This window comes from Eublepharis macularius, chromosome 15 (assembly GCF_028583425.1).
Source record: "Eublepharis macularius isolate TG4126 chromosome 15, MPM_Emac_v1.0, whole genome shotgun sequence".
Lineage (NCBI taxonomy): Eukaryota > Metazoa > Chordata > Lepidosauria > Squamata > Eublepharidae > Eublepharis > Eublepharis macularius.
In genome coordinates, this window is record NC_072804.1 from 58379212 (window position 1) to 58403001 (window position 23790).

A 23790-nucleotide genomic window follows, 5' to 3' on the forward strand; every position below is an offset into this window, starting at 1 on the left:
TGCATGGCATGCACACCATTTGACAAACACTCTGGACTTCACCCCCTCCCCCAAACAGCCAGCAAAGACAATGCAGAATGCAGAAAAGCCAGTCCACAGATTAGTTTTATTCAAGCCCAGACTGCGAGGTGGAGGAAGAATGCATCAAAGATATATGGAACATCTTTATTTTTAAAAAGTAATTAAGCATACCATCTGGCAGAGGTGGTTACTAGGAATTTTAGTGGCAAATTCTTGAAGCCCTTCACAGCAGGCCACATGGTTAAAAAAAATGCTGAATATCTGTACATCTCACAGCAACAAGAAAGGATTTCTGCCCCCCCCGCCCCCCCCCAGCAGCCCTTGAGCTACTGGGGAACAGCGCTCCTCTTCACCCGACAGGCTTCCTCCCCAAGGCGAAGACAGCTGGAGGAAGTCACAGAGAGATTTCACAGCTGCAGGGCTGGAACTAGCGACATTGCATATTTAAAATCAAGCCATTAGACGCTTTGCAGAAGGGTGGGGGTTGCTGCCCCTTCAAGTAAAAAACGGGCTGCACTGGTCAAACTGCCATCAGAAAGGGCGGAGAGGGATCCCAGGGAAGCGCCCCCATTAGGAAGGGGGCAAAAGGGGAGCTTTGCCTTCTGCTAGCACCAAGGGGCAGCCCAGCCTCACCTCCTCGCAAAGCTCCCCTTCCGCTAATGCGAAGGGCCCCATCCACCAGTGCTAGGGTTTGCCTGGCTCCTTACAAGGGGACTGTTGCTTGTCCCCCCCCCTCAAACGCTGTCTGCAAATGTCACTTGGGAGAGAAGAGCACTTGCTCCCCCCCCTCCTTCAGCCTCTGCTGGAAACGGCCAGTGCAAAGCAACGGTTACCAGCTCTCTTCTGAGCTGCCTGTTCGCAGCCCTTTGAGCAACAGTCTTCTTCCCTCTGGATACTCGCAGCCAAACACTCCCTCCTCTCCCCTTGCCTCCTCTGAAAGCTCGTTTTTCCTCAAAGGATGTTAAAGGAAAATGGGGGCCAGGGACAGGTTGCTTGGTCTCTCTAACAGACCTTCATCAACGGTTAGCGAACAAGCTTCCTAAAAGAGTATTTCACACAAGCTTGGCACCAACAAAACTTTCTCCTTGGGATTCTAAGCAAGAGTGACCCAGAGAGAGGCTGTGCAGCGGAAAGCAAACGTGCCCAGGGCAGCTGCTTAAGTACCCCAGGAATTGTCATTCTCCTGCATTGTCCATGAAAAAGACAGACCTGGCTGGGGACAGGCAGGGGGACCGCCTTGGAGTGGGGGGGGGGTCCATCCCCTCTGGCTGTGCCCCCCCCAGCTTGTGGTTAGTGCTAAACATGAGAGGAAAGCCCCCCCCCCCCGGCAAGCAATGAAGGCTTCCCAGACTCACACTGCAGCTGTGGCCTCACCCTCAGCTTTGGCTACAACCCTCAGGGGGTCCGCTGCCTCCTCAGAGAAGCCCACCCTGGGCAACTGGACATTCAGCCCCTCTGGTGCACCCCTTCTAGCCTTCTCTGGACTGGCCTGCCCTTTGGAGGTAATTTCCAGCACACCATGGGGCTTGGGGCTCAGCGCTAGCTTTGGAAACTTAAACTTGGGGGACTTTTCCCCCTTGGCCCCCTCACCCCTTTCCAGGGAGGCCATCTCCGTTCGGGCCGCTGAAGAGACCACCGGCCCAGGGGCAGCCTCCCCATTTTTCTTGAAGCCTGAGAAAGTGATTTTGGGGGGCTTGAACTTGAGGGCTGCGAAAGCACCGCCTGGGCCCCCTGAGGCGCCGTCCTCCGTGGCCGCATCGGTTCTCACCAGCTGGAGGCTGAGCTCAGGGTCGTTTCCGGCCAGCGCAGAGGGGGAAGAGAGCCCCAGCTGGGGCAGCCGGAGTTTGCCCAGCTTGCCCCGAGAGCCGTTCTGCAGCGAATCCTCAGCCCTCTCCCCATGGACTTGGGCCCCCTCCGCCTTGGAAAATCCCACCTTGGGCAGCTTCATCCCGGAGGAGCCCTTCCCGGGCCCCCCGTCCTCCAGCTCCCCGTTGACCTCTGCCCCCATCTTCAGCTCGGAGAGGGACAGTCCAACTGTGGGTCTCAGCTTGAACTTGCCCCCCGCCCCCTTGCTGTCTGTTTCCTCATCTCCCTCCAGGAGACCAGAAGCGCCTTCTGCCCCCTTCCCTTTGGGCCTTGCCAGCACAAAGATGGGTCTCTTGACCTTGGCTTCGGCGTCCTGCCCCGGAACACTTTCTCCTGCTTTGGGCAAGGACAGTCCAAACTTGGGGATTTTCACCTTGTACTTCTTCCCTGCTGCAGTATCGGAGGCCTCTCCTTTGCCTCCAGGGCTCTTGTGGCCATCGCTGCCAGCTTGGGCTCTTCGGCCAGCCACTTCCAACTCCTGGGAGCCTCCATGCCAGAGCTGGGCCCCCTCCACTTCATACTCAGCGTGAGCTTTAAGGGTCGGTGTGGAAAGCTCTATGCCAGGCACCATGAAAGTGGCTTTCTTCCCATCTGGGTCCCCCTCAAGCCCTGAGCTGCCAGGGCTTTGGGGAGCTGCGGTGCCCTGGCTTCCCTTGGGGACTGACATGCCCAATGCTGGGATCTTGATTTTAGGCATCTTCAACCTGCCCTCAAACCCCTCTACTTCCAGACCTTCGGCACTTGCCCGTTTCCCTGCTTCTACTTTGGCTTCCCTCTTACCATCTTGATCCACAGAGAACCCCACAGCCGGAAGAGCGATCTGCGGCATTTGGAAGGAGACATCGCCTTCCTTGGGAGAAGGACAGAGGGGCTGGGTGTCGGTCCTGGGCTCCATGCCAGCCTTGGAGAGGCCCAGGGAAGGGATTTTCAGCTTGAACTTGCTGTCAGGAGGGCCACACGCAGCCACCTCCCCCATAGCTCCTGCCTCCACTTCCCCATCTGCCTTGCAAAGGCCAAAGCTAGTTAGTGGAGGAGGCACCTTGACTGGGCCCCCCTTGCTCCCCGTTTCTGTGCCCAGCATCATCTCGGTGCTTCCTATGAGTCTGGGGACTTTCAGCTCAAGCTGGGGCAGGCCCGTCTCTGCCTCCCCTTCCCCACCCGAGCTGGAGGCCCTCGACTTGGGAAGCCTGACAGAAGGACTGCTGAGCGGGACCGTGGGCAGCATCCGGCTGGCTTCCAGGCTCCCTGCAGGCTCTTGTTCCGAGGCTTTCCCTTTAGGGGTGGAGAACTTGGGTAGCCCCACGGAAGGCATCTTGAACACGCCCCCAGGCCCTGCAGGGGCCCCTTCTCCCTCTGTCTGGTGCAGCTCAACCCCTGGAAGCTGTGTTTTGGGCAAGGTGATGCCCACTTTGGGCAGCTGGATCTTGGAGCCCAGGGTAGAGGTGCCTGCAGTTTCTTGCTCTTCTCCCCTTCCAAGCAAACACACATCTGCTCCCTCCCCGCTCCCAAACTTCGGCAGCTCCACCTGCGGCAGCTTGATCTTGGCATCTGCACCAGTGGCTCCCTGTGGCACTGGGGCCTCTGCCCCAGCTGTGGGCAGGCTAAGGTCCAACTCCACTATGGGGGCAGAAATGCCAAGACAAGGTGCTTTGGGAATTGTCAGTTCTCCCTCATGGCTCTTTATGGCTGCCCCCGAGGCCTCCCCCAGAGCTGTCTCTCCTTTGGTTGTAGCGCCAGGCATGGCTATCTCCAGCAAGGGGACTCTGACCTGGAGGCCAGGGCTCTCGGACCCCACGAGCAGAGCCTCTTCTGCTTTGGCCACAGGGAGGCCAATCTTGGGCAGCTCCACCTGGGGGATGCGTGCCTGGCCCGCCCCTGCCATGGGACTGGGCATCTTGACTGAGGGGCCCCTTGGCTTCTCCTTGGGACTCTCTGGCCCCTTCTTGGTTTTGCTGTCAGCTGCTGGGCTCAGCCCCTCTGGGTCCCGGCGGGCCGTGCTGAACAACGACCTCTTGGACTTGGGGGCCTTGGCCCCGGCCTCCTTCCCGGAGCTCTTTGCCCCCCGTGCTCCTGCCAGGCCCTCCCTGCTCCTACTTGGTTTGGCCTCCCCCGTCTCAAGCTCCACGTCACTCTCCTTACTTTTGCTCCCAAACTTGGGCAATGAGAACTTTGGCATCTTCTGCTTCAGATCTGGAAGCTCTATGCCAAGCGCCGGCCGTGGGCTGGGGTCCCCTTCGCAGGCGGTCTCTGCTTTCCCTGTGGGCAGGCCGATGTGCACATCCACCTGGGGCAGTGCTACGGAGGGAAGCTTCACCTTGCTCTCTGGGGGCTCCGCACCCGTTGCTGCAGCCCGTGCCCTTTCCTTGGGAGTCCCCCCTTTCCCCCCCTCAGCTGGCCTGGGGCCCTCTACCTCTCCCCCCCATTTGGATTTGGGGAAAGAAACTCCAAACTTCAGCATCTTCAACTTTGACCCTTTGTCTGCAGCCTCCGGGCTTTCCACCTGTGCCACAAATGGCTCGGCACTCGCTTTCCAGACCTTTGGGCCAGAAATGCTGAACTTGGGGAGGGCAAATTTCTGTGACTTGGCCCTGCCTTCCATCTCATGAGATTTGCCCCTCTCTCTGGTCACCTCTGGGAACTTTATGGCTGAAACTTCAACGGAAGGCAGCTTCACCTGCCCACCTGTGACTAAGCCTTCCAATCCTGCACCTTCCTTGCTCACTAAGCTCACCTCTGCTGCTTGCTCTTTCCCCAAAGCCAGAGCCACCTTTGGGATTCTGGCTATGATGGCCCCAACCTCTGGCCCCTCCGCGGCCCCCAGACCAGGCTCTAGGTCAGGCTGGTCCCCCCTGCACCTGGGGACACTGATCTCCACCTCTAGGTCTTTGCTGAGGGTCTCAAGCGAGGGCATTTTTAACGTAACCTCTTGATCTCTGGATGGCTGATCAGGTGCCCAGCACTCACTGTCGGCCTTGGGCAAATCTAGCTCAATCCCAACTTTGGGCATGTCAAGTTCAAGGGCTGGAGCCCTGGCTGAAGGAAAACTCAGCCGGGCCACAGGGAGCGCCACCTCCACCTGAGGCCGACCCACAGAGAGATCCAACTCTGGCTTTGGCACGTGTCCCTTGGGAAGCGGCACTTCCACCCACTTTGCCGCTGGCAAGGACAGATCCAGTGCTGGGACCCCAGCACTGCCTTCGGGCTTTGGCACTTGGGCAGGGGTTTGGGGTGGGGAGGGCATGGCCTTGGAAGGGAAGCTGCCTCTTGGGAGGGACAGGTGGGGCATCTGGATCTTGAACCGAGGCCCTTCCACAGCCTCTTCAGCCTTCGCACCTGGGGCGGGGGCTGCCAGCCCCACCAAGGCTTTTGGAAGCTGCACATCAAGGGATGGCACCGTCAGGCCTGGAGATTTCATCTTGCTGTCGGCTGGCCCCACAGGAGCCTCTTTGCTCTCTGACTTGCCCTCCATCAGGGCAATTCCAAAACCTCGGGCCTGGCTTCGGGGGCTCTTGGCTTTTGCCTTGGGGCTTTCAGGTTTCCCCACGCAGAGTTCCACTTGGGGCATTCTGCTCTCCTCCTCTTCTTGGAGTTTGGAACCCAGCTTGGGTAAGCCGAGCGTGGGCACCTTTATCGAGACGTCTGGGACCTCCATCTTTGGCTTGGGTGTCTCAGTTTCTGGCTTCCTCCTGGGCAGAGGGATCTCTAGGTCTACAGAAGGGAGCCTCACATCCAGGGACGGCACCGCCACCTTCTCTTCCTGTCTGCTGGCTCGGTCTTTTCCTTTTCCCAAGACAAAACCAAGAGGGGCCAACTTCCTCTCTGTCTCTTCAGTGGAGACCCCCACCTTGGGGACTTTGAACTGGAATCCTTCCCCTTTGAGGGTGGTTTCTGGGGCAGTGCCCTCCAATTTGGGAAGGTGCAGGCCTACCTCCACCTTGGGGACTGCCACTTCAGCTGTGGGGAGCTTCAGCCTGGCTGGGAAACTCTCTTCAGGGGCTTCCAGCCCCACGGGGCTTCCTGTGGGCAGTGCCATCTCCACCTTGGGCAATCCAAGAGGCAGGACTTGGACTGGAAAGCCTTCGTGTTTGGCACCGGCCTTGGGAGACTCCCCGCTGGGCCCAACTGTGGGCAGGGAGAGGTCAAGTTCCACCTGCGGCACCTGGACTCCAGCTTCCCCTTTGGCCCCTCCCTCCTCCTTGGGCTTCTTTCCCCTGGAGAAAGGGGCTGTGAGTTTGGACACCTTCCCCCCTATGCCTTCTCTGGCAGCGGCTTTCTGTTCTGTGGCGGTCTTGGGCAGGACCCTGTCCAGCCGCCCCTCCACCCCCCCTGCCCTCGCTGCCAGGGCTTCTCTGACTCTCAGCCGGGGGAGCTTGAGCTTGCGGCGCTTTGACTCCAGAGAGGAGAGGAGAGGAGAGCGCTCTGGGCTGGGCCGGGCCACCGCCACCTCCCCTGTGCTTTTGGCCCTGCGCAGCTTGGAGAACAGGGGCAAGGAGAACTCCACGTCCACCGGCGGCCCCTCCTGCTTGCTCCCCACTGGCTCCTGGGGGCTCCAGCCTTTGGCCTCTCCCAGGCGCTGGGCCACGCTCTTCCCAGCTGCCTTCTTCTTCAGTGAGGTTAAGCTCTGGATGCTCTGCAGAAAGAAAGAAGAGCGAACTGTGTGAGCCTCAGTCCTCCGGCCATCCCCAGAAAGGGGGGGGGGCTGGGCTGGGCTGGGCTGGGAGGGCGAGGGGCTGCAAGGGCAGGCAACTGGGTCCGGGGGGGGGGGAGTCGTGCTTAGGCTGCTGCAGGAGCCTGAAGGGAGAGGTGTCAGCACTGCGCTCATGGAGGACAGATGTGGCTGCTTTGTGTTACACGGTGGATACACATGCCACTTTGGGCCCCTGAGAGGGAGGCAAACTGGGCCTGAGCCACGAGGGCTTTGGATGCAGAGCTCAGACTGTCTGCCTAGGACTTGAGAGACCCAGATTCAAAGCCCCGTTCAGCCATGGAGGCGTTTGATGACCCTGGGCCAAGCTCTCTCTCTCTTGTCTAGCCTGCCTCACAGAGATGTTGTAGGAGCGAAAGGAAAGAAGGGCTGGATAAAAAGGCAATACATAGGTAGCTCAGGGGCAGCCGCCCTTCTAGCCCGGGCTGCTGTCTCCATCAGTGGGGAGCTGGTGAGCAGGGAGCCGAGGGGCTCGCTGTCGGTCCCTAACAGCTGCCGTTCGGAGCAGGCGCCCTTGGAGCACAGGGGGCCATCCTGGCTAACCGTGGCTGCTACCTTTGTTTTTAAGATGTGCATCTTGGGCTTCTGTGATGAGAGTCTCAAGAAGACATACAAGATAATAAGATGAAAGCAGTCAACTAAGAAAAGTAACAGCCGCAGGAAAAGATTAAATTGGCTGTAAGATATGTACGAAGAAGTCCGGCTTAGCCTTGTATGGAAGTACCAGTCGCCTCAGTGCCAGTGGAGTCTCCCTTGGGAAAGAGGTTCAGGGCCAGTGTGCCACCACCGAAAAGGCCTCCCGCCAGGTGAAGCCCTGAAGGCCAGGGACACCTGAGAAGGTCTCAGAGGAAGACTTCCATTCTTGGGCAGATTCCTATGGGAGAAGGCCATCCTTCAAAGGCCCCGGATTTCACCTGGAACCAAACTGGCCGCCCATGGAAGTCTTTGGGCGAGGTGATCCCTGTGACCTAATCAGGCCCCTGCCCAGCCGCCACAGTCTGAACTCCCAAGGGCAGCCCCACACACAACGTACTGCAGTGATCCAGCAGTGTGGGGGAAATGGTTAAGAGTGTCAGATTATGCTCAAGCAGACCCAAGTTTGAATCCCCACACTGGCGTGGAAGTGCGTTGGGTGAGCTTGGGCCAGTCACACACGCTCGGCCTAACACACCTCATGGGGTCGCCGGGAGGATAAAACGGGGAAGGGGAGAATGATGGAAGCCATTCCAGGTCCTCAGTGGGGAGAGAGGAGACCCCAAACAAAGTGAGTCATAAATAAAAGAACCAGTCTCCCCTCTTCTGTGAATCTGTTGTCGTGATTTTTTGAAACGTAATCTGAGCCAGGAGCCCTCCCTGGGCCTTGGGGCCTCAAGCACTCAGACGGGGGCTGAGCCCAGCAGGAGTCGTGCACCAGCATTTCAGCACCACCCACCAGCTTGGCCATTTTGGCTTTCGGCCCTCTCACTTCGAAGGTGGGCGCTCCAGGACTCCGCCTGACGTCTGTGCTGGGGACAGTCCGCTTCAGGCAGAAGGAGATCTTGTAGGGCTCTGCACTCCTGAGGATCTGCAGGGCGTCTTCATACTTCATGTTGTCGAAATAAACCCTGGCGCTCAGGAGCTGGTCACCTGACGAGGGGGAGAGGGGTCAGAGGAAGAGGCCCAGAAAGCAAGGAGGAGCTTGGTGGCGGAGCTGTGGCTCTGCAGCACCCCCTTCAGATCTGTTTGGCATGAAACGGCAACTTCAGAAATGGGCACAGACCTCAAATGCCAGAAACGCGGTGAGGCTGAGCCCCATTTAACCAGGGACTGAACCCGGAACTTTGCCTCCAAGCCATGGGCTGTCCCCAGGTGGTTCTTGGCCCCTTCCCCGCAGGCACGGAAAGGGCTGCGGCTGCGGCGAGGGAAGGAGCCCTTACTTCAGTCCCCTCCCGTGGCCCACCCGCCCCTGCACCAGCCGCCCCCGCCTCCGCTCTTACCTTCTCTGAGGCTCCAGGCCTGGGCAGCAGGGGAGCCTTCCAACACGTCCTTGACAAAGATGCCTTCCTTTCCTCCCCCAGCCACACTCATGCCGCTGACCCCAGCCTCTGCCTCTGTCTCCACAATGACCTCCAAGAGTTCAGATGCCTCAATTGTCTTCTGAAGAGGGATGGGGGAGAAGAAAGGTTGACAGGCCATAGGTCAGAGCTGGCCACGCACCTGCCCGCAGTGTGAGGGAGGTGGGCACATGCAGAGTTGGCCTCCATCGGTTCAGGAGGCTCCGTGGCCCGGATCCCACCTAGCCAGGCCTTGTGCACCTTGTGCAACCTCACCTCCATTGCGCGGAGATGTGCCTCCATCCTCTCCTCTGCTTCTCCAGAACTGGGCTGGCTGCCCCCCTTCTCCTGCAAAACCCGCTTCAGCTCTGCATGGAGCTTCTCCTTCTGGGCCTGGCAGGGGACAGTGACGGGACAGGCAGATCCACACGAGCATCTAAACCAGTTCAGCGGTCCCTGCTTGCCTTAGGAGCCAGCCGGCTGTTTCAGGATTCCTGGGAATTCTTCACTGGTGTCTCCTACCTGTCCCCCTGCTCAGATCTATGCTTCGTGGGGCTGAGCAAGGCAAACTGGTTTCACAGCAGTTTAAACATGAAACTGGAGACTGCTGAAGTGTGGGAACTGTCAGTTTGGGAAGTGTGGGAACATGCCCAGCGTCAGCTCCCCTAGACCAGAGGGCTGGCATCTCCCTCTACATAGCTGCAGAGATTCCGCCCCCCCCCCCCAGCACCTTTTGTGTAGTTGTTTACTTTGCTCAGTCCCAGAGCAGCATGTGAATGACAGACTGATCCCCCTTCCCAAATGAAAGAGACACCAGGGCCCCCCTCCCCGGGAGGAACGGCCAGCATGTCCCCTGCGGACAGTGTTTCTCGTAGCCCCCTCCTCCTGAAGAAACATCCCCCCTGCAAAACTTACAGCTCTGCCTGCGTCACCGGCTTCCTCTGGGGGCAGGTGGGCGTGGGAGCCTGTGGAAGTCTGGAGCCGAGCAAGCTGCTCCTGCCTCTTGGCATCTGCTAGCTACAAGGTGGGGAGTGGGGGGGGGGGAGACAGCAGAAGCTCATTACACTCCTGGGCACTCCTTTGCCATGCTGGGCAAGGAACAGCTCCCCTGCAGCTCCAGCGGGCGTGTGCCCAGGGGGGCTGTGCCTGCAGCGGCCATGGCCCGTTTCCCTGCGCAAGGCACAGCACGGATGGGGCCATAAAGGCTCAAGTACAGAGAGATCCTTTGCTGACACACACCCAGTCAGCCTCCAGTTGGCAAGCTGGGGGATGGGAAGAGGGGGGAAAGTGAGCCCAGCGGAGACAGATCGGGCCTGGAAAATACTCACGGAGCCGCTCTCGTCTATGGATGGTCTGGACTCTGGGCAGGGTCTTGGGCATCACCCGTTCCTCACCTCAAAGAGAGCAGCAGCAGCAATATGGCTGCGCTACAGAAGCCTACCTGGTTCTGTTTGGCCTGGGACCCCCGCCCCTGAACAGCAATTGGGGGTGGGGGTGGATGAACTATCCTCCTCTTGGGTCATGGTGCAAACAGCCTTCAGTCTGGCCCCAAACATGCCGGCATTTTGCAGCACCCAGCCCTGAGCATGGGTTGAGGGGGGGGGGACTATGGTTACTTACAGGTGTTTGGTGTCTGGTCTTGTGCTCGTGGCTTTCTAGTACGTGGCCCTCTGCAGCTGTGGAAAGACACCAGGCAGTTAATTACTTGGAGTTCTGGCTGTGCTGAGACTCCTCAGATGCCTGCCACGCCCCAGGGGTGCCTGCCCGCCCGCCCGCCCGCCCCCCCTCCATGCATCCCAAGAGGGAGCCTAGCATACATTGCAGAAGACTGGGGGGGGGCAGCATGGCTCACTCAAGACACCAAAGTGCCTGTGGCAGGCCACACCCACCCTGTCCTCCTGCGCAGGCCCCAGAGACGCAGACAGCCCCATCCAGCCCTCGGGTGCTTCCTCATGCAATCTCAGCCCAGGATCAGAGGAGCCCACCTGATCTGCTGCCTTGACAAGAAGACCCTGCAGGGCTGGGCCTCTCCTTCCCAAGAGATGTTCTAGGAAGGAGGCACTAGCCATCCCCTTGCGCCGTAGCAGCTGGTTCTCAGAGGCAGGCTGCCCAGAATAAAGAAGCCCGGACAGCCCTTCCGGCTCTGAGCGAGAGGCAGGTCCTCTCCCATGCAGGGCTCCAGTCCTAATCCTGCCCCCACTGCCTTCCCTTCTGTCCCTGCTGGCAACCCAGTTCAACCCCTTTCAAGCACCCGCCATGTATCCCCCCCCCCCGCCCGCCCTTGGCTGAGGCATTCTGCTTGGGGGCAGGCGGCATTTCATTCCCACGTTCTCTTTGGCTCCAGGGGCCCACGCCACACCATTCCCCCAAAGGTCATGGCTTGCCGCTGTGCATTCCTGGGCCTTGGCAGACAAAGGGCAGCTGGGGCTGGGCAGAGCCCTCTGGGGCATAGCTGGCATTCTGGGCCCAGTTCCGAGGCACCTCCTCTGAGCTCAGCTGGAGCACAGACCGGCACCCCCTCAGTCTCCAATCTGGAGCAGGGATAGCCTGGCAAACCACCACAGGGCTCAGGGGACAGGGCCTCCACTCCCTCACAAAAGGCCGGTGGGCTTTGCCTGCATCCCACTCCCACCAGCCAATGAATGGAGGCTGGCTTGCGGTCCTGTTCAGGGACTGGAACCGGGGGGGGGGGGAGGGAGTCACGGATGGATGGATGGATGAAGACATCTGACAAAGCGGATCACTGGATCACCCAGGAGATTCAAGGCAGAGAAAAGCAACTGCTTCTACACAACCCAAATTCTCCACTGGAGCTGCTTGGCTGAGCTGCCTGTGATCAGACAATCTGGCTGTTAGCTAGAGTAGCTAAAATGGGGGACACACACACACACACACCCCCGCTCAGATGCTGGTGGCAAAGGCCAGAGGGGATGGAGGAGCTCTGCAGGCTGAAGGTCTGGGCCATGTCTAGTCCCGTCCTCTCCAGTTCCAGGGTCTCAAAGAATGGCTGCACAGGAAAGCCTTCATTGCCCCCTCCCCAGGCCAGCCTGAAGCTGCAGTCTCCAGCCAGAAGCGCCAAGGGGGCCAATTCTGCATCAAGCCAGTCCTGAGGTTCATGAGAGGTCACTGGCTGCCCTCGGCCAGACCCAGCATATATGTGGCTCCAGACACTCTGTGCAGAAAGGAAGCCGCAGGGTATTAAATCCACAATGCTCCTCCCCCCCCCATGTCAGGGGGGAGGACACAACAGCAGGCACAGCCAGCGTGGGGCTTCCCCGGCCCTGGTGTCTGGGGGCCAGGCAGGTGAGCAGCTGAGGCCCAGGGAAAAGGGTGGAGCTGGAGCGACCTGCCCGGGTTGGGGCCCCTGCAGGCTGCAGGTGGCACTAGAAGGAATTTCCTCTGCCTGCCTTCTGCCCCCCCCCCATGCAGAACACAGTTGAGAGAGAACAGCTCCCACTCCACAGCAGACAAGCGCTGCCTTGTTTCTCTCCATCCTCCCCCACCCACCCACCCCCCGGCCTGGCAACTGCACAGGGAGCCCGCCAGGCATTCTGTTGGCTCAGCACAAGGGAGGCCAGGTCAGCAGGGAGCCCTGGAGCCGCCCCTCTGCCAGCCAGCCAGAAGGACGGCCGCAAGAAGCCCTGGCAAAGGGATGCTGGAAGCGTCTCCACACCCAAGAACTGGGGACCAACTTGGGAGGCTTCGTGAGGGAATTAGGCATCACAGTGGCTCCTAGCCAGGTGGGCTAAAGGGAGCCTCCTCATTCAGAGGCAGTCTACCACTGAGCACCAGTGCTAGGAGGCAGCAACACTCGGGGGCTCAGCCTCTGGGCCCTGCTTGGCTCAGGAGGCCAGATAGGATGGGCCACTGCCTGGATCCAACAGGGGACCCTTTCTGTCCCTTGTTCAAGTGGCTGCCAGAAGGGCCAGTCCCAGGGGGGCACTGCCAGTCAGCAAACAAGTGGCGGGCATCTCAACAGTTCCCGCGGGTGAGCCATGGTGGTCTGTCATAGCAAAACAAACCAGAAGTCCAGGGGCACCCTAAAGACTAACAACATTTACCCCACGGTGAGCTTCGGCACACCAAAGCTCTCTTTCTCAGACACCGGGGGGGGGGGAACCACCACAGTCCAACGTGCGCTCCCTTCTTGTCCCTGTGTGCCCAGCTCACTGGGGCCTGAGGGGGGCCTGCTACCCAATCCTAGGCATGCACAGCCAGAGGTCAGCCCTGCTTTGCTCAGTGGGACTTCCTGCCAAGCAAGCAGGCATAGGACTGCAGCCTCGATTACAAAGGCAGTGATGTGTAGTGGTTAGGGAGGTGGAGACACTTGTCCAAATTCCAGCACTGCTACAGAAGACTCTCTTGTGCCCGTCACCCATTCTCACAGGGATGTTTGGAGGGTAACGGAAAGGGAGACTCATGTAAGGAAAGAGGGCAGGATTTTTAAAAATGTACTTGAGAGAGGGCTCAATTTCCGAGTGACAAAGCAAGTGCCCAAGGGCGACAGGCCTTCCACAGGGAGAGGGGCAGGGAAGTGGTGCCCACAGCGGCGCATTCACAAGTTGGTTTCTCAATGGACTGAGCGTGGCAACACATGGACCTCCAAGCAGGCGAGTCCCAGTACGCTGGGCAGGGTGAGGGGGACCCCAGTTTGGAGCAAAGGAGCTGTGGCTGGGGGCTGGCCCCAAGCCAATGGAAAGACCAAGATGTGCCCCCCCCCCGAGAGAGACAGGGAGCGAGAGAAAAGGCAAGGGAAGGAAACGGCCTGGCCTCCCCATACCTAGAACGGAGGGAGCCATTTCAGGCTCATTTCGCCCGACTGTTATTCGGCACGTTTAAGGAAGAAGGGGCAGGGGAAGCAAAGGGGCCAGCACAAAAACGGAAGGCGGCGGCAGCAGGAGGGGCAGAGAGATGCCAGCGCGAGTTGGCCAGGGAACGGCCCCCGACAGTGGGGACGGGACACACAGCGGCAAATGGGGAGGGGCCTCACAGGACAAGTGCCCCCACCCCCCGCCCCGGTATGTGCCATAATTCTGGCCACCCACTCCCCGCCATTTTTTTCTTTGTTCTGTCTCTGCTATGAGATTATGCAACCCTTTGCAGGGGTGGAGGACAACTTGACTGACTGACTGTACAATAAAACACCACGGAGACCAACCAGGCTCTGAATTCACCAGTTAATTCACCCAAGGAGGGTGAAAGTACTCTGCACATGCTCAGAGGTGATGTCAGTTCGCAGCACATTTCAAAGCCATAAGTACAGTTGATTCCTTTGCAAGACCAGAACAGCCCCATTTCTGCAAGTGGGTGGGAACCTGTTAGCCTCCACCACGCACCAACCTCACCCCTACGACAACGGGGGGGGGCAAGCATTCCTTTAAATTCTCACTTAATGGTGAACAGTGCCAGGGTTATTCGTGGCCCAGAAGCCACCTGCCCTCTCCTGCACTTCAGGGGGTGTCGGCCCTCCGCCCCCTCTCCAGCATCCTGATTCTAATTCTTGGCCCAGCCTTGCTGCCTGGGGCGCCTCTCTGTCGCCAGTTCAGATACATCCTGCCTGGGTGTGACAAGATGCCCCTTCAGGCTGTCTTGGGGGAAATGTTTAAGACAGCAGTAGCGCAGATTTTCATAACTTTTTTGTAAATCTCAAGGCATTCAGTGCAATCAAACCCTGACAAACCTCAGACAAGAGACTTGGTGGGGGGCTGTGCCCATTAAACTCAGTTTCAAAGCTGTATACCTGGAAACCCAGGCTAAACCCACTGGATATCCCTGCATCTGATTCCGCAGTTGTCCTTTATGGCAACAAGTGGTGGTAGGAAAGAGACAGCGTGTAGGTAATGAACACCTTGTGGCCAGTTTTGAAAGGCCTCCCCTCGAAACAGCCAGGCTCCCGGCAAGCAGAGGCTCCGTTCAGCCCCTGAGCAGATCTGCAGGGCCTAAGGCAGGGGGTGGGGCAGCCACGGCCCTTAAGGGCTGATGTGCAGGACTGCCCCACAAGCACCTCCGGCCGGACACCAGGCCTAATGCCATGCCTCCTATGACCGCCACACCTCCTTTGCCCAGAGCCTCGAGACAGTGTGCGTGATGCGCTCTGGTGTCCATGTGTGAAAAGGGACCCACATTCTTTGTATACAGAAAGACGCCTCAGCCGAGCTTAGATGGTCTTTGGCAGAGGCTTTTCTCCCATCTGTGGACACAATCCACCGCGCATCTCTAGCCCTCCCCCATCTGAAGCAGACTAGAAGGCACGAGTGAAAGGACTGGCTACAGAAGAGTCTCTCTCTCTCTCTCTCTCTCACACACACACACACACAGAGCCTGTGCATCTCCTCTGTGTTCCACTTAAGCTTCCCTAGCTCAGCTTCCTTCGGGGCCTTCCCAACCTGCCAGGCCCTCTTTCCAGTCCTCAGCTTGCCCTACAGAGTCACTGTCCCTTGGGCCTGAGGAAAATTTTAATCCCAGCCAAACTGACAGTTTCCCTTTCCCTTCATAGAAAAGGATATGTGCATCCCAAGGGCTTTGTTCCCTCCCCAAATGTTTGTGTGTGCAGCTGGGCCGCGCCTACAGATCCTCAGGCGATCTGTCCAGGACTCCACAGGCCCTCTGGCGCAGGCACTGTGCTACCCTCCATGCGCAGCCATCTGGGCCTAGTAGTCTGGGAATGAGCTGGAGCTGCCAAAACATCCTCCTAGAAGCCCTGGGGCAGAAGCTAGCTATTCACTGCAGAGGGAAATTCAGACAAGAGGTGCCGCAGAACTCGGTCCAGTGCCAGTTCAGGCCAGAAAGGTTTGCTCCACTGAGCCTGGGAGCAGCTGTCAAGTTACTGAAGGAGCCCCTGGCCCGCTCCAGCCACCAGGCCTCATCCAGCAGGGAGCCTGAGCCAAGGCTAACTGCTGGCACAAGAAGGAACTGTTGGGGAGGGGTCTTGGCTGCAAGACGGGCTTTCCCAGCTCTTCTCAGAGTCCCGCCTGCCTCTGAGATGGGCTGCAGCCAACATCACCAGGAGGAAAACAGTCTTGGGCAGAGAGGGGGAGGGGAAAACTTAACATCCTCTTTTGAATGCAAAGAGAGTTTTAAGCACAACTTGCTGGAGTTGGCTGTTCTCTCCTAATGTTGGAGGCTGTTTGTGTGGGACTGGAGGGCAGGGCCTGGCCTGGACCAGCTGTAAAGGTAGTCCCAGAACCTGTTCCATAGGCCAGGCCTCAAGAACGTGAGCAAGAGTGCCAGAAAGCATAAGACGAATGCCACGCCCTGGTGAAGTACAGACTCCCCACCCCCCACCCCCCACCCCCGGCTGGCTTGAACCCTGGCACCTCCACTTTGGAGCACAAGGCGGGGGGGGGGCGGGGGAGGGGAAAGCAGCCTCCTCTCCTGCTCCCAAAGGAAAGCTGGCAAGCAGGGTGAACTCTCAGGGGGCTTCACGCCACCCATTGTGCTCTCCAGAGCATGGAAGCAGCAAAGTGGGGAAGCGTCTCCCTGCGAGGTGGGGGCATTAGGAGGCCTTGCGGGGAGAGGCCCGCTTCAGGACGCCTTCCTGCAAGCAAAGGGAATGAGGCAGGCTTCCCTTCAGCCCGGACACTTCCAAGGAGCCACGGCGCAAGAGCAGGGAGGACACCCAGACACCGCTCCAGCTGTGTGTGAGAAGTCAAGGGTGCCATGCGAACCCCCCCCCTTTTGCACACCAGTTCTCAGCCAGCCCACCCAGGCACCAGGCGCCCAGCTCAGCCAGTGCTCTGCCAGTTTGACTCTTTCAATTGTTCTCAGTGTTTTATATATATTTGCATTTTAAATGTGTTGAGGTGGTTGAAATGTTCGCTGCCTTGAGGCCCCCGAATTGGGGGGCAAGGCCGAAAGAAATCCTTGAAATAAATTCAACAGATGACCAGGCTTGCGGCTGCCATCCGCCTTTCCGCAAAAAGGCAGGCGGGCGGCTTCCATTTCTGACCCGCGGCACATCGTGCACCCCGCTCTGCGGGCAGAGGCACACGCGGCCCCGGCCCCGGCCCCGCCGCTCCTCCTGGGCCCTCTCGCGGCCCGGCCGCACCAACGGGAGGGGGGCGCCAAGGCGCGCCCCGCGCTTCCACGAAGGGGCCAGACGCCCGGAGCTTCTCGCCCGCCCCCCGCCTGCTTGGCCGGCTCGAGGCTCTCGGCCCACCGGCAGCCCCCGTCCGCTCCCCCGGGCGGCCCGCGCTTCTTCCAGCGCCGCCGGCAGGCAGCCCTCTTCGGAGCCCAGCCAAGGGGCCGCGCGGCTGACCCGCAGGCCGCCGCCTCCGCCCGCCCCTCCCCGCCAAACGCGCCCACTTGGGCGGGGGGGGGGGCCTCTCCCGGCCCGTCTCTGCGCGCAAAGCGGCCTGGAAACGTCCGTCGCGTTCTCGGAGGAGGAGCCGCGGCCCAACGGCGGGCGGAAAAGCCCCCAGCGGGGCCGCCCAGCCCGGGCCAGGCTCTTCTTTGGCAGCCCGGCGACCCCCCCCCCCAGCGCGCTCCTCCGCCGCCGGCGCCCCTGCCGCCCCCTCGCCCCGGCCCGGCCCCCCGACGCCTCCTGCCCGGCTGGCGCGGCTCTGGCCGGGGCGCGTCCAGGAAAGCGACGCCGAGGCTCGCCGCCGCGGCCTGCGCCCCGCCCCGCCGGCCCTCGCTCCCGTTCGCCAGGCGCCGGCCCGGAACGCCCTCCGGCGGGCAGCGGAGCCGAGCGCCGGCCCTCCCGGCTGTCCGAAGGGAGCCCGCGCGGCCCTACCTGCCCGCCGTCCAGGCGCTCCGCGGGGCTCCGCCGCTCTGGGCAGCCGCTGCCTGGGGCGCGGGCCGAGGCGCCGGCGGGCAGGAAGGGGGCGGCCCCGGCCGGCCCTCCAGCCCGTGGGCGCCGGACTCGGCCGGGCCCTGGCGGGGAGGGGCCGCCGCCGAGCGCGCCCCGGCCGGCCCTCTGCACGTGCTCAGAGGCGGCTCCGCTGCCGGGGCGACCGACGGCCGTCGGCCTGAGGTTCGCCGCCCCGCCGCCAGGGCAGAGCCGCGTGCCGCCGCGGGCTTCCCCCGGGCACGGGGGGGGGGGGCGCCTCAGCAGAAGCAGCGCCCTCGAAGGCCTGCCGAGCGAGCCGGGGAGGGAGGCGGCCCTTTCAGGCCATGCCCGGGGCAGGTGGCTCTCTCGGCAACACCCCACGGCGGGCCCGGGCCCGAGCCTTCCGGGGGCCACAGCTGGCTATCCATGGGGCCCAGGAGCGCTCCCGCCCTTGAGCCTGCGCAGCGACAGAGCAGAGGTGCCCGCTGGCATCCGGGCAGCGTTCCAGTGCCAGGGCCTGGGGCGCCCTGCCCCCCTCCCCAGCCCCCCTTACCAGCAGCGGCTGCTGGGGACCAAGAGACCCCGCACACCCTTGCGAAGCAGTCACACATGCTGCCTTCCCTTGCGCTGGCGCTTCCCACCGGGTGCCAGGGCTCTCTGCACAGGGTGCTCTTCGCAGCCAAGCGGGCTAAAGACCCCTGCCGTGCCAGCGGGCAGGCGGAGGCATGAAAAGGGAGCCAGCCAGCAGGATTAGAGCAAACCCTCCATCAGCAGTTTGGGCAGCCTCTGGAAAGCCCCTGCCATTGTCGGGCTCAGGGCAGGCCTGGCCCAGGCGGGGAGAAACAAAGGCCGGCTGCCCGGTTGGGCTCGGCTGGGGTGGGCGGGCAGCCAGCCAGGCCCGCCGTCTGCTCTGACTTGTTGGGGGGCTGAGCCCACTGGAAAGGCTTTCGGAAGGGTGGAGAACGGCCGGAGAAGGCAACCAAGGTGATTAGAACATCTTTCCTTAGGCGGGAGGGTGAGGGAGGGACTCAATTCAGAAAAAAAGACAGCTGCGGGGGGGGGTGCAATAGAGGTTTATAAAATTATGCAGTGGGTAGAGAAAATGGGCAGGCGGGGCTTTTTTCTCCCTCTCCAGTAAAGCAGGAACTCAGGGGCACCCAAAGAAGTGGATGGGCAACAGGCTCAGCACAGACACAAGGAAAGACTTCTTTACTCAATGAAGATAGTTCCAGGTGAGCAGCTGTGCGGGTCTCCCTTAGAAGAGCAAGATTCGAGTCCAGGAGCACCTGAAAGACCAGCCTGATTTCCGGAGTGGGGGCTTTCCAGAGGAAGAGCACCTGGACAAAGGGAGCTTCGACTCCAGGGGTGGGCGGCCCTGAGCACAGCTGACTTTAAAAGGGGGAGGCCCTCATGGAGGGTCAACAGCTACTAGCCATGGCGAGGGGGAACCTCCGTGTTCAGAGGCGGTGATGCTCTGGAACCCGTGCTAGGGGGCAACACTGGGCAAGGGGTCTGCGCCATCTGTTGGCCCTGGCTGGCCACTGTGAAATGGGATGCTGGACTAGGTGGGCCGCAGGGTCTGGACCAGCTGGGCTGTGATTATGTTAGGTAATCTTCCTCCCCCCCTCCCTGCCCCATGGCTGGCAGTCAGATGAACTCACACCCAAGAATTACAGCCCAGCCCAAAAGAGCACAATGCCCCCTGACACAGAAGGCCAAGGAGCCTGTCAAGATCTCTGTCAAGCTGACACAAATCAACAGTAGCCAAAGCAGAAGCCGCGGCCAGAATATGCCCCAGACGCCAAACTGCCTGGCATCTAGAGGCCAAGAAGGAAGGGGGCAGAGTGCCCCTTTGGCGCAACTGCTGGGCCCTGTCCCCCTTAGCCCACTGTGCCTCAGAATGCAGGGGGCTGGTAGTGGGGCTTCGGAGGGAGCCCTGCAGAAGAAAAGGCCAGCTGGCGATCAAGCTCCAGGAAGAGGCACGCCCAGGAAGGACGGAAACAGGCATTCTTCCTTTTGGGGCCATCATCGCTCTTTCCTAGGAAAGCTTGCCGGGTGTGGAGATACAGGCTGTCTCTCAGAAACAACAGTGCTGCCCTGGATAACTCTGACCAAGCCCTCAATCTGCCTGCGCATGCATGACCCCGCCCCCTCCCTCAAGCCCTAGGTGGATCTTTTTAGACAAGAGAAAGGCCCTGCGGGGCTCTGTGCCAAGGAGGCAAGGAAACTGGTTCCAAAGATAGACCTGGGAACTCAAGCTCCATGGAGCCTGGCGTCTGCGAGATAACCCTCCAGTGCCTGCCCCCCCTCCTCCCAGGGCAAGGGGTCAGTCCCCAGGCAGATCCAGCGTACACAGTGCCGGACGTCTTCATCAGAGCGGGCTTCCTTGCGGCAGAGTGCTTGGACCAGACCCACCCCCACTGCAGGCAGCCCCCAGCGGAAGTCTGTGTTGCAGGATCTGCCCCCGGCCCTGTCCTGTCTCTGGCCACTTGTTTTGTATGGGCCTTGGGCCTGTCTCAGGGCAACCTTTGCTAACACTGAGTGTGTGTATGTGTGGGGGGGCAGATGCCTCATCCAAGCCAGAATGGGCAGACCAACCCCACAGCCAGTCTGATTGCAAAGGCCCACACTTGGTGGCAGAGCTTTCCTTGGCACGGTCTCTGGCAGCACCTGGATTGCTCGTACCAGTTCTGGGGGATTCGGGCTGTGCACCAGGCCTGCTTAATCTGGGATGCTGCAAGCATCATGGGGCTATTTTGCCAGCAGCTTTTATTTTAAAAAGGGATGTTTGGTTCTAAATTTTTTAAAAAATAATTCAACCATATTTCCGCCCCCCTTCTACCCAGTTCAGGTCCCCCAAGGTGGCAAGTTCTTATTCTTTAAACGGGTGCTATCACATTTCAAAGTAAAAGACCATTTCTCCCAACAACTCTCTGCCGGGGTGTCACACCCACCCGCCCCACTCAAGCTTGCCCCCCCCTTTTAACCAGCATCCCTTGAAGACCCCGCTCACAAGCCCAGGCCTGGATTCCCTGCTATGCTTCCAGGGTGAGGCGGGGGAGCCCTCCTGCGTCTGCATGGCAGGAAGGAAAAGCAACCACGGGCCCAGCAGCGCCCCCTCGTGGCTGTTCTGGGGTCCTCCTCACCCAGCTGCTTTGCCGGTCCTGCTGTCCAGTTCAGCCCGGGCTCGGCCCTCAAGGCCTCTGGCACCTGAAGCCGGGGTCTGCCAGCCAGGCCACACCCACCCTGAGAGGGCAGCACCAGTGCTGGGGTCCTGGGAGCAACCTGGAGCAGCTGCTAAGGAGAGTGGGGCCCCAAGAGCTTGGCCAGTTTGGTGCTGTGGTTAAGAGTGGGTTCTGGAGAACCGGGTTGGATTCCCCCCTCTTCCGCTTGAAGCCGGCTGGGTGACCTTGGGCCAGTCACAGCTCCCTCGGAGCTCTCTCAGCCCCGCCCACCTCACAGGGTGTTGTTGTGGGGATAATAATGACATGCTTTGTAAACCACTCTGACTGGGCATTAAGTTGTCCTGAAGGGTGGTATATAAATCGATGATTATCATTATTAATAATAACACAATAACATTCGATTTATATCCCGCCCTTCAGGACAATTTAATGCCCACTCAGAGCGGTTTACAAAGCATGCCATTATTATCCCCACAACAAAACACCCTGTGAGGTGGGCGGGGCTGAGAGAGTTCGGAGAGAGCTGTGACTAGCCCAAGGTCACCCAGCTGGCTTCAGGCAGTAGGGAATCAAACCCGGCTCTCCAGATTAGAGTCCCTTAACCACTACACCAAACTGTTATTAAACAGACATTGAGGAGCCCTTCAGAGCTCACCTCTCAAGTGGCAGATTCCCAGCAAAGAGCACAGAGGAGCTGAGGAGACCATTTGTCCCTCCAGCAAAGGCAGCGCCAGTCCACACCGCCCGCCTTCCTTCCTTCCTTCCTTCCATCCACAGGGACCAGCTCTCCCTTTCTCATGCTGCCTCTGCCAGAGGCCTGCAGGCTGGTTCCGCATTGCATCCCTCCTGCCCTTATGCAGACTTCCCAAACACGCTGCCTCTTACTCTCAACCTACTCCCTTGCGAGAGTGCAGAGGCTTGGCAGAGGGGCATAGAGAAGGGGCACCTCTCAGCATTCACCTACCCAAAGCAGCGCTTGCAGAGGCCTGCCAGGTGCCCTTCCAGAAAACCTTTGGAATACAAAGCTCATTTTATAATCAATTTGGCCTCTGCTAGCAAAACACCCAACGCCCTGAGTGCTCAGTCTGTGACAGCAGAGAATCGGCCATCAGAAAGCGCACCTGGACCTTCAACTACTTTCCACTCTGTTCAACAGCCCTAGTTTCTGGACACCACTCTCGGATTACGCAACAGCTACACAAACACTGTCTTATGCCGGAAGACTTCTGGTCATGGCTCAATGTACTTCTAGTCCTCATCCAAACACCCCAAAATCTGTTTCTACCCCTTCTGCCACACTCCCTCAAACAAAATCCAGATTCCGAGGCATCCAGTTTTACATGGAGGGGTGAAGGGGCTAGACAGTACTGGGGGGTCACCTCAACAGGGCAAGGAAAGCAACAAAACGCCCCTCGTTGTTGCTGACAGCTAAAACCTCATGAGTGATCTACAACCTCTCCCGGAAGTTGGAACCCCCCCCCCCATCACCCTGGCACCTTTGCCCAAAAGGCTGCCCACATCACCCTTCTCTGCTCTGGTGAACAAACCATATTCTGCAGAGGCGGCTGGATGCTTGATCTAGGCGGGCGGGCTGAAGCCTCCTGGCCAGGAATCTGGGGCAGTCGGGCAGGATCTGCAGGGAGGATACCGTGGACAGGAGTCACTCCACGGGTGTGGCCGCCACTTCCTCCTGCAGCTTCCTGCCCATTCCAAGGCTGCAAAGAGCTGCCCAATGGAAGGCGCGTGCGGGAGAGGGGGGGAGTGGCTGGCAGATATTCCAAGCTGATGGGGGTCACTAGATTTCTATTTGCAGGGACATTTTTTTTTTAATGCTGAGGCATGTTCATAGCGCAAACTCACCACCTTCACTCTAGTGGGACCATCCATTCTACCATCTTGTTGTCCCACATGTGCAAAGCGAGGCCATGTGCAGCCCAGAAATTGGAACCCGAAGAGCTCATCCAGCTGCCCATCACCTGGGGCGTCCCCCTGGGGGCACAGCATGCAGGGATGGTGCCCACAGCCACTATCTTCATATTGGGGCTGCAGCATCAGGCAGCTAAGCAGGGGTCAGGGCTCCTCCCCTGGTCCCTGGCCTGTGGCCCGGGAGGCTCTTCTCCCAACAGCAGCCATCGGGCACAGGCTTTTGCACACGCCAGCCGAGACTGACCTTGCAGGGCTGAGAGTGAGCAGAACCAGGACAAGGGGATTCCAAGCCCTGCCTTAGCATGGAAGCTGGGCTGTTGGCTTTCAGACCCACCCTGAAAGAAGCAGCCCGCAGGGTAGTGTGAGCAGGAGCTGGTCAGAGGGGTCACGACACCCACATGCTACTCCTCCCTGGCCTGAGTGAACCCCAGGGCTGTCTGCTTTTGTGCAGAGTTTGCTCCCCACAAACCTCTGCCAGTGGCTGTCTGGCCCCTGCAAGCAGGCCCAAGCACAGTGCCCCAGGCCTCGCAGCCCCTTCGTGAACATCTGAAGGTTTATTGCGGGAAAGATGTAAACTGGTGTCAAACTAGTTTAAAACCTGCCACTGAATTGCATCGGCCTGCCCTGCGGCAGGGGACAAGCCACTCCACCCTGCTTTCCTCTGGGCCGACCGTTTCCCATGCCAGGATGGAGATTCTGGGGGACGGGCAGCAGGCGCCATATGAGCACGTTGCGCTTGAGTGCTGGTACTTCTCAAACGGATTATGCCTGACTGTAGGATTTCTGCTCCCCCAAAAGTTTGGGCTTCTTGTTTGCAAATTTGAAAACATCATTTGAGGGCTGGGGAGCCAAAGATGAGGGGACGGTTAATATCTGTGGAGGACGGGGCTAGCTGCACTGCCCGCCCCCACTGCAGATGCTCCCTGGTTCATCAAGGAAGCAGGTAGGTGCCCTTACTGCAGCAGGTGGGCATCCCCCAACGTCCAGTCTCTAAAACTTGGTGTCATTGAGCCTTTCTAAAGCAATTAGACACAACAACTTGTGGCTTTCTGCATCTTTTACTCCTCAGCACTCAGTCCATAAGGCCGTTCAGCACCGTCTGTCTGCCCCAAGCCCCAACAGAAGGCCACATGCGGCGTGGCACACCTCCCCTCGCCCCCACATGCTTGTGCATGCGCAATTCACTCTTCGGTGGAATCAGCCAAGGCTAGGATGTGGGACTGAGCTTGCTGTGGGCTTGAAATGCCCTCAAAAGGCTCTGAAGGTCCCAGGCTCCGCAGGATG

General features: G+C 59.7%; 1 protein-coding gene across 4 annotated transcripts; it reads right to left on the bottom strand.

Moving 5' to 3' along the window:
• Nucleotides 1–87: 87 nt before the first annotated feature.
• On the bottom strand, nt 88–22145 carry PRX (periaxin). Of its 4 annotated transcripts, none has more exons than XM_054999051.1 (7): nt 22128–22145; nt 10246–10301; nt 9541–9642; nt 8902–9018; nt 8569–8728; nt 8025–8218; nt 88–6517 (listed from the first exon to the last, which is right to left on the bottom strand). In XM_054999051.1, exons 4-7 carry the CDS (start codon nt 8926–8928, stop codon nt 1373–1375), a joined length of 5526 nt encoding a protein of 1841 aa, XP_054855026.1. In that variant the 5' UTR covers nt 8929–9018; nt 9541–9642; nt 10246–10301; nt 22128–22145; the 3' UTR covers nt 88–1372. The 4 variants fall into 4 exon arrangements, with proteins under 4 accessions (XP_054855026.1, XP_054855024.1, XP_054855023.1 ...); XM_054999049.1 differs by lacking the exon at nt 22128–22145 and adding an exon at nt 17360–17433; XM_054999048.1 differs by lacking the exon at nt 22128–22145 and adding an exon at nt 11521–11600.
• Between the last annotated feature and the right edge of the window lie 1645 nt (nt 22146–23790).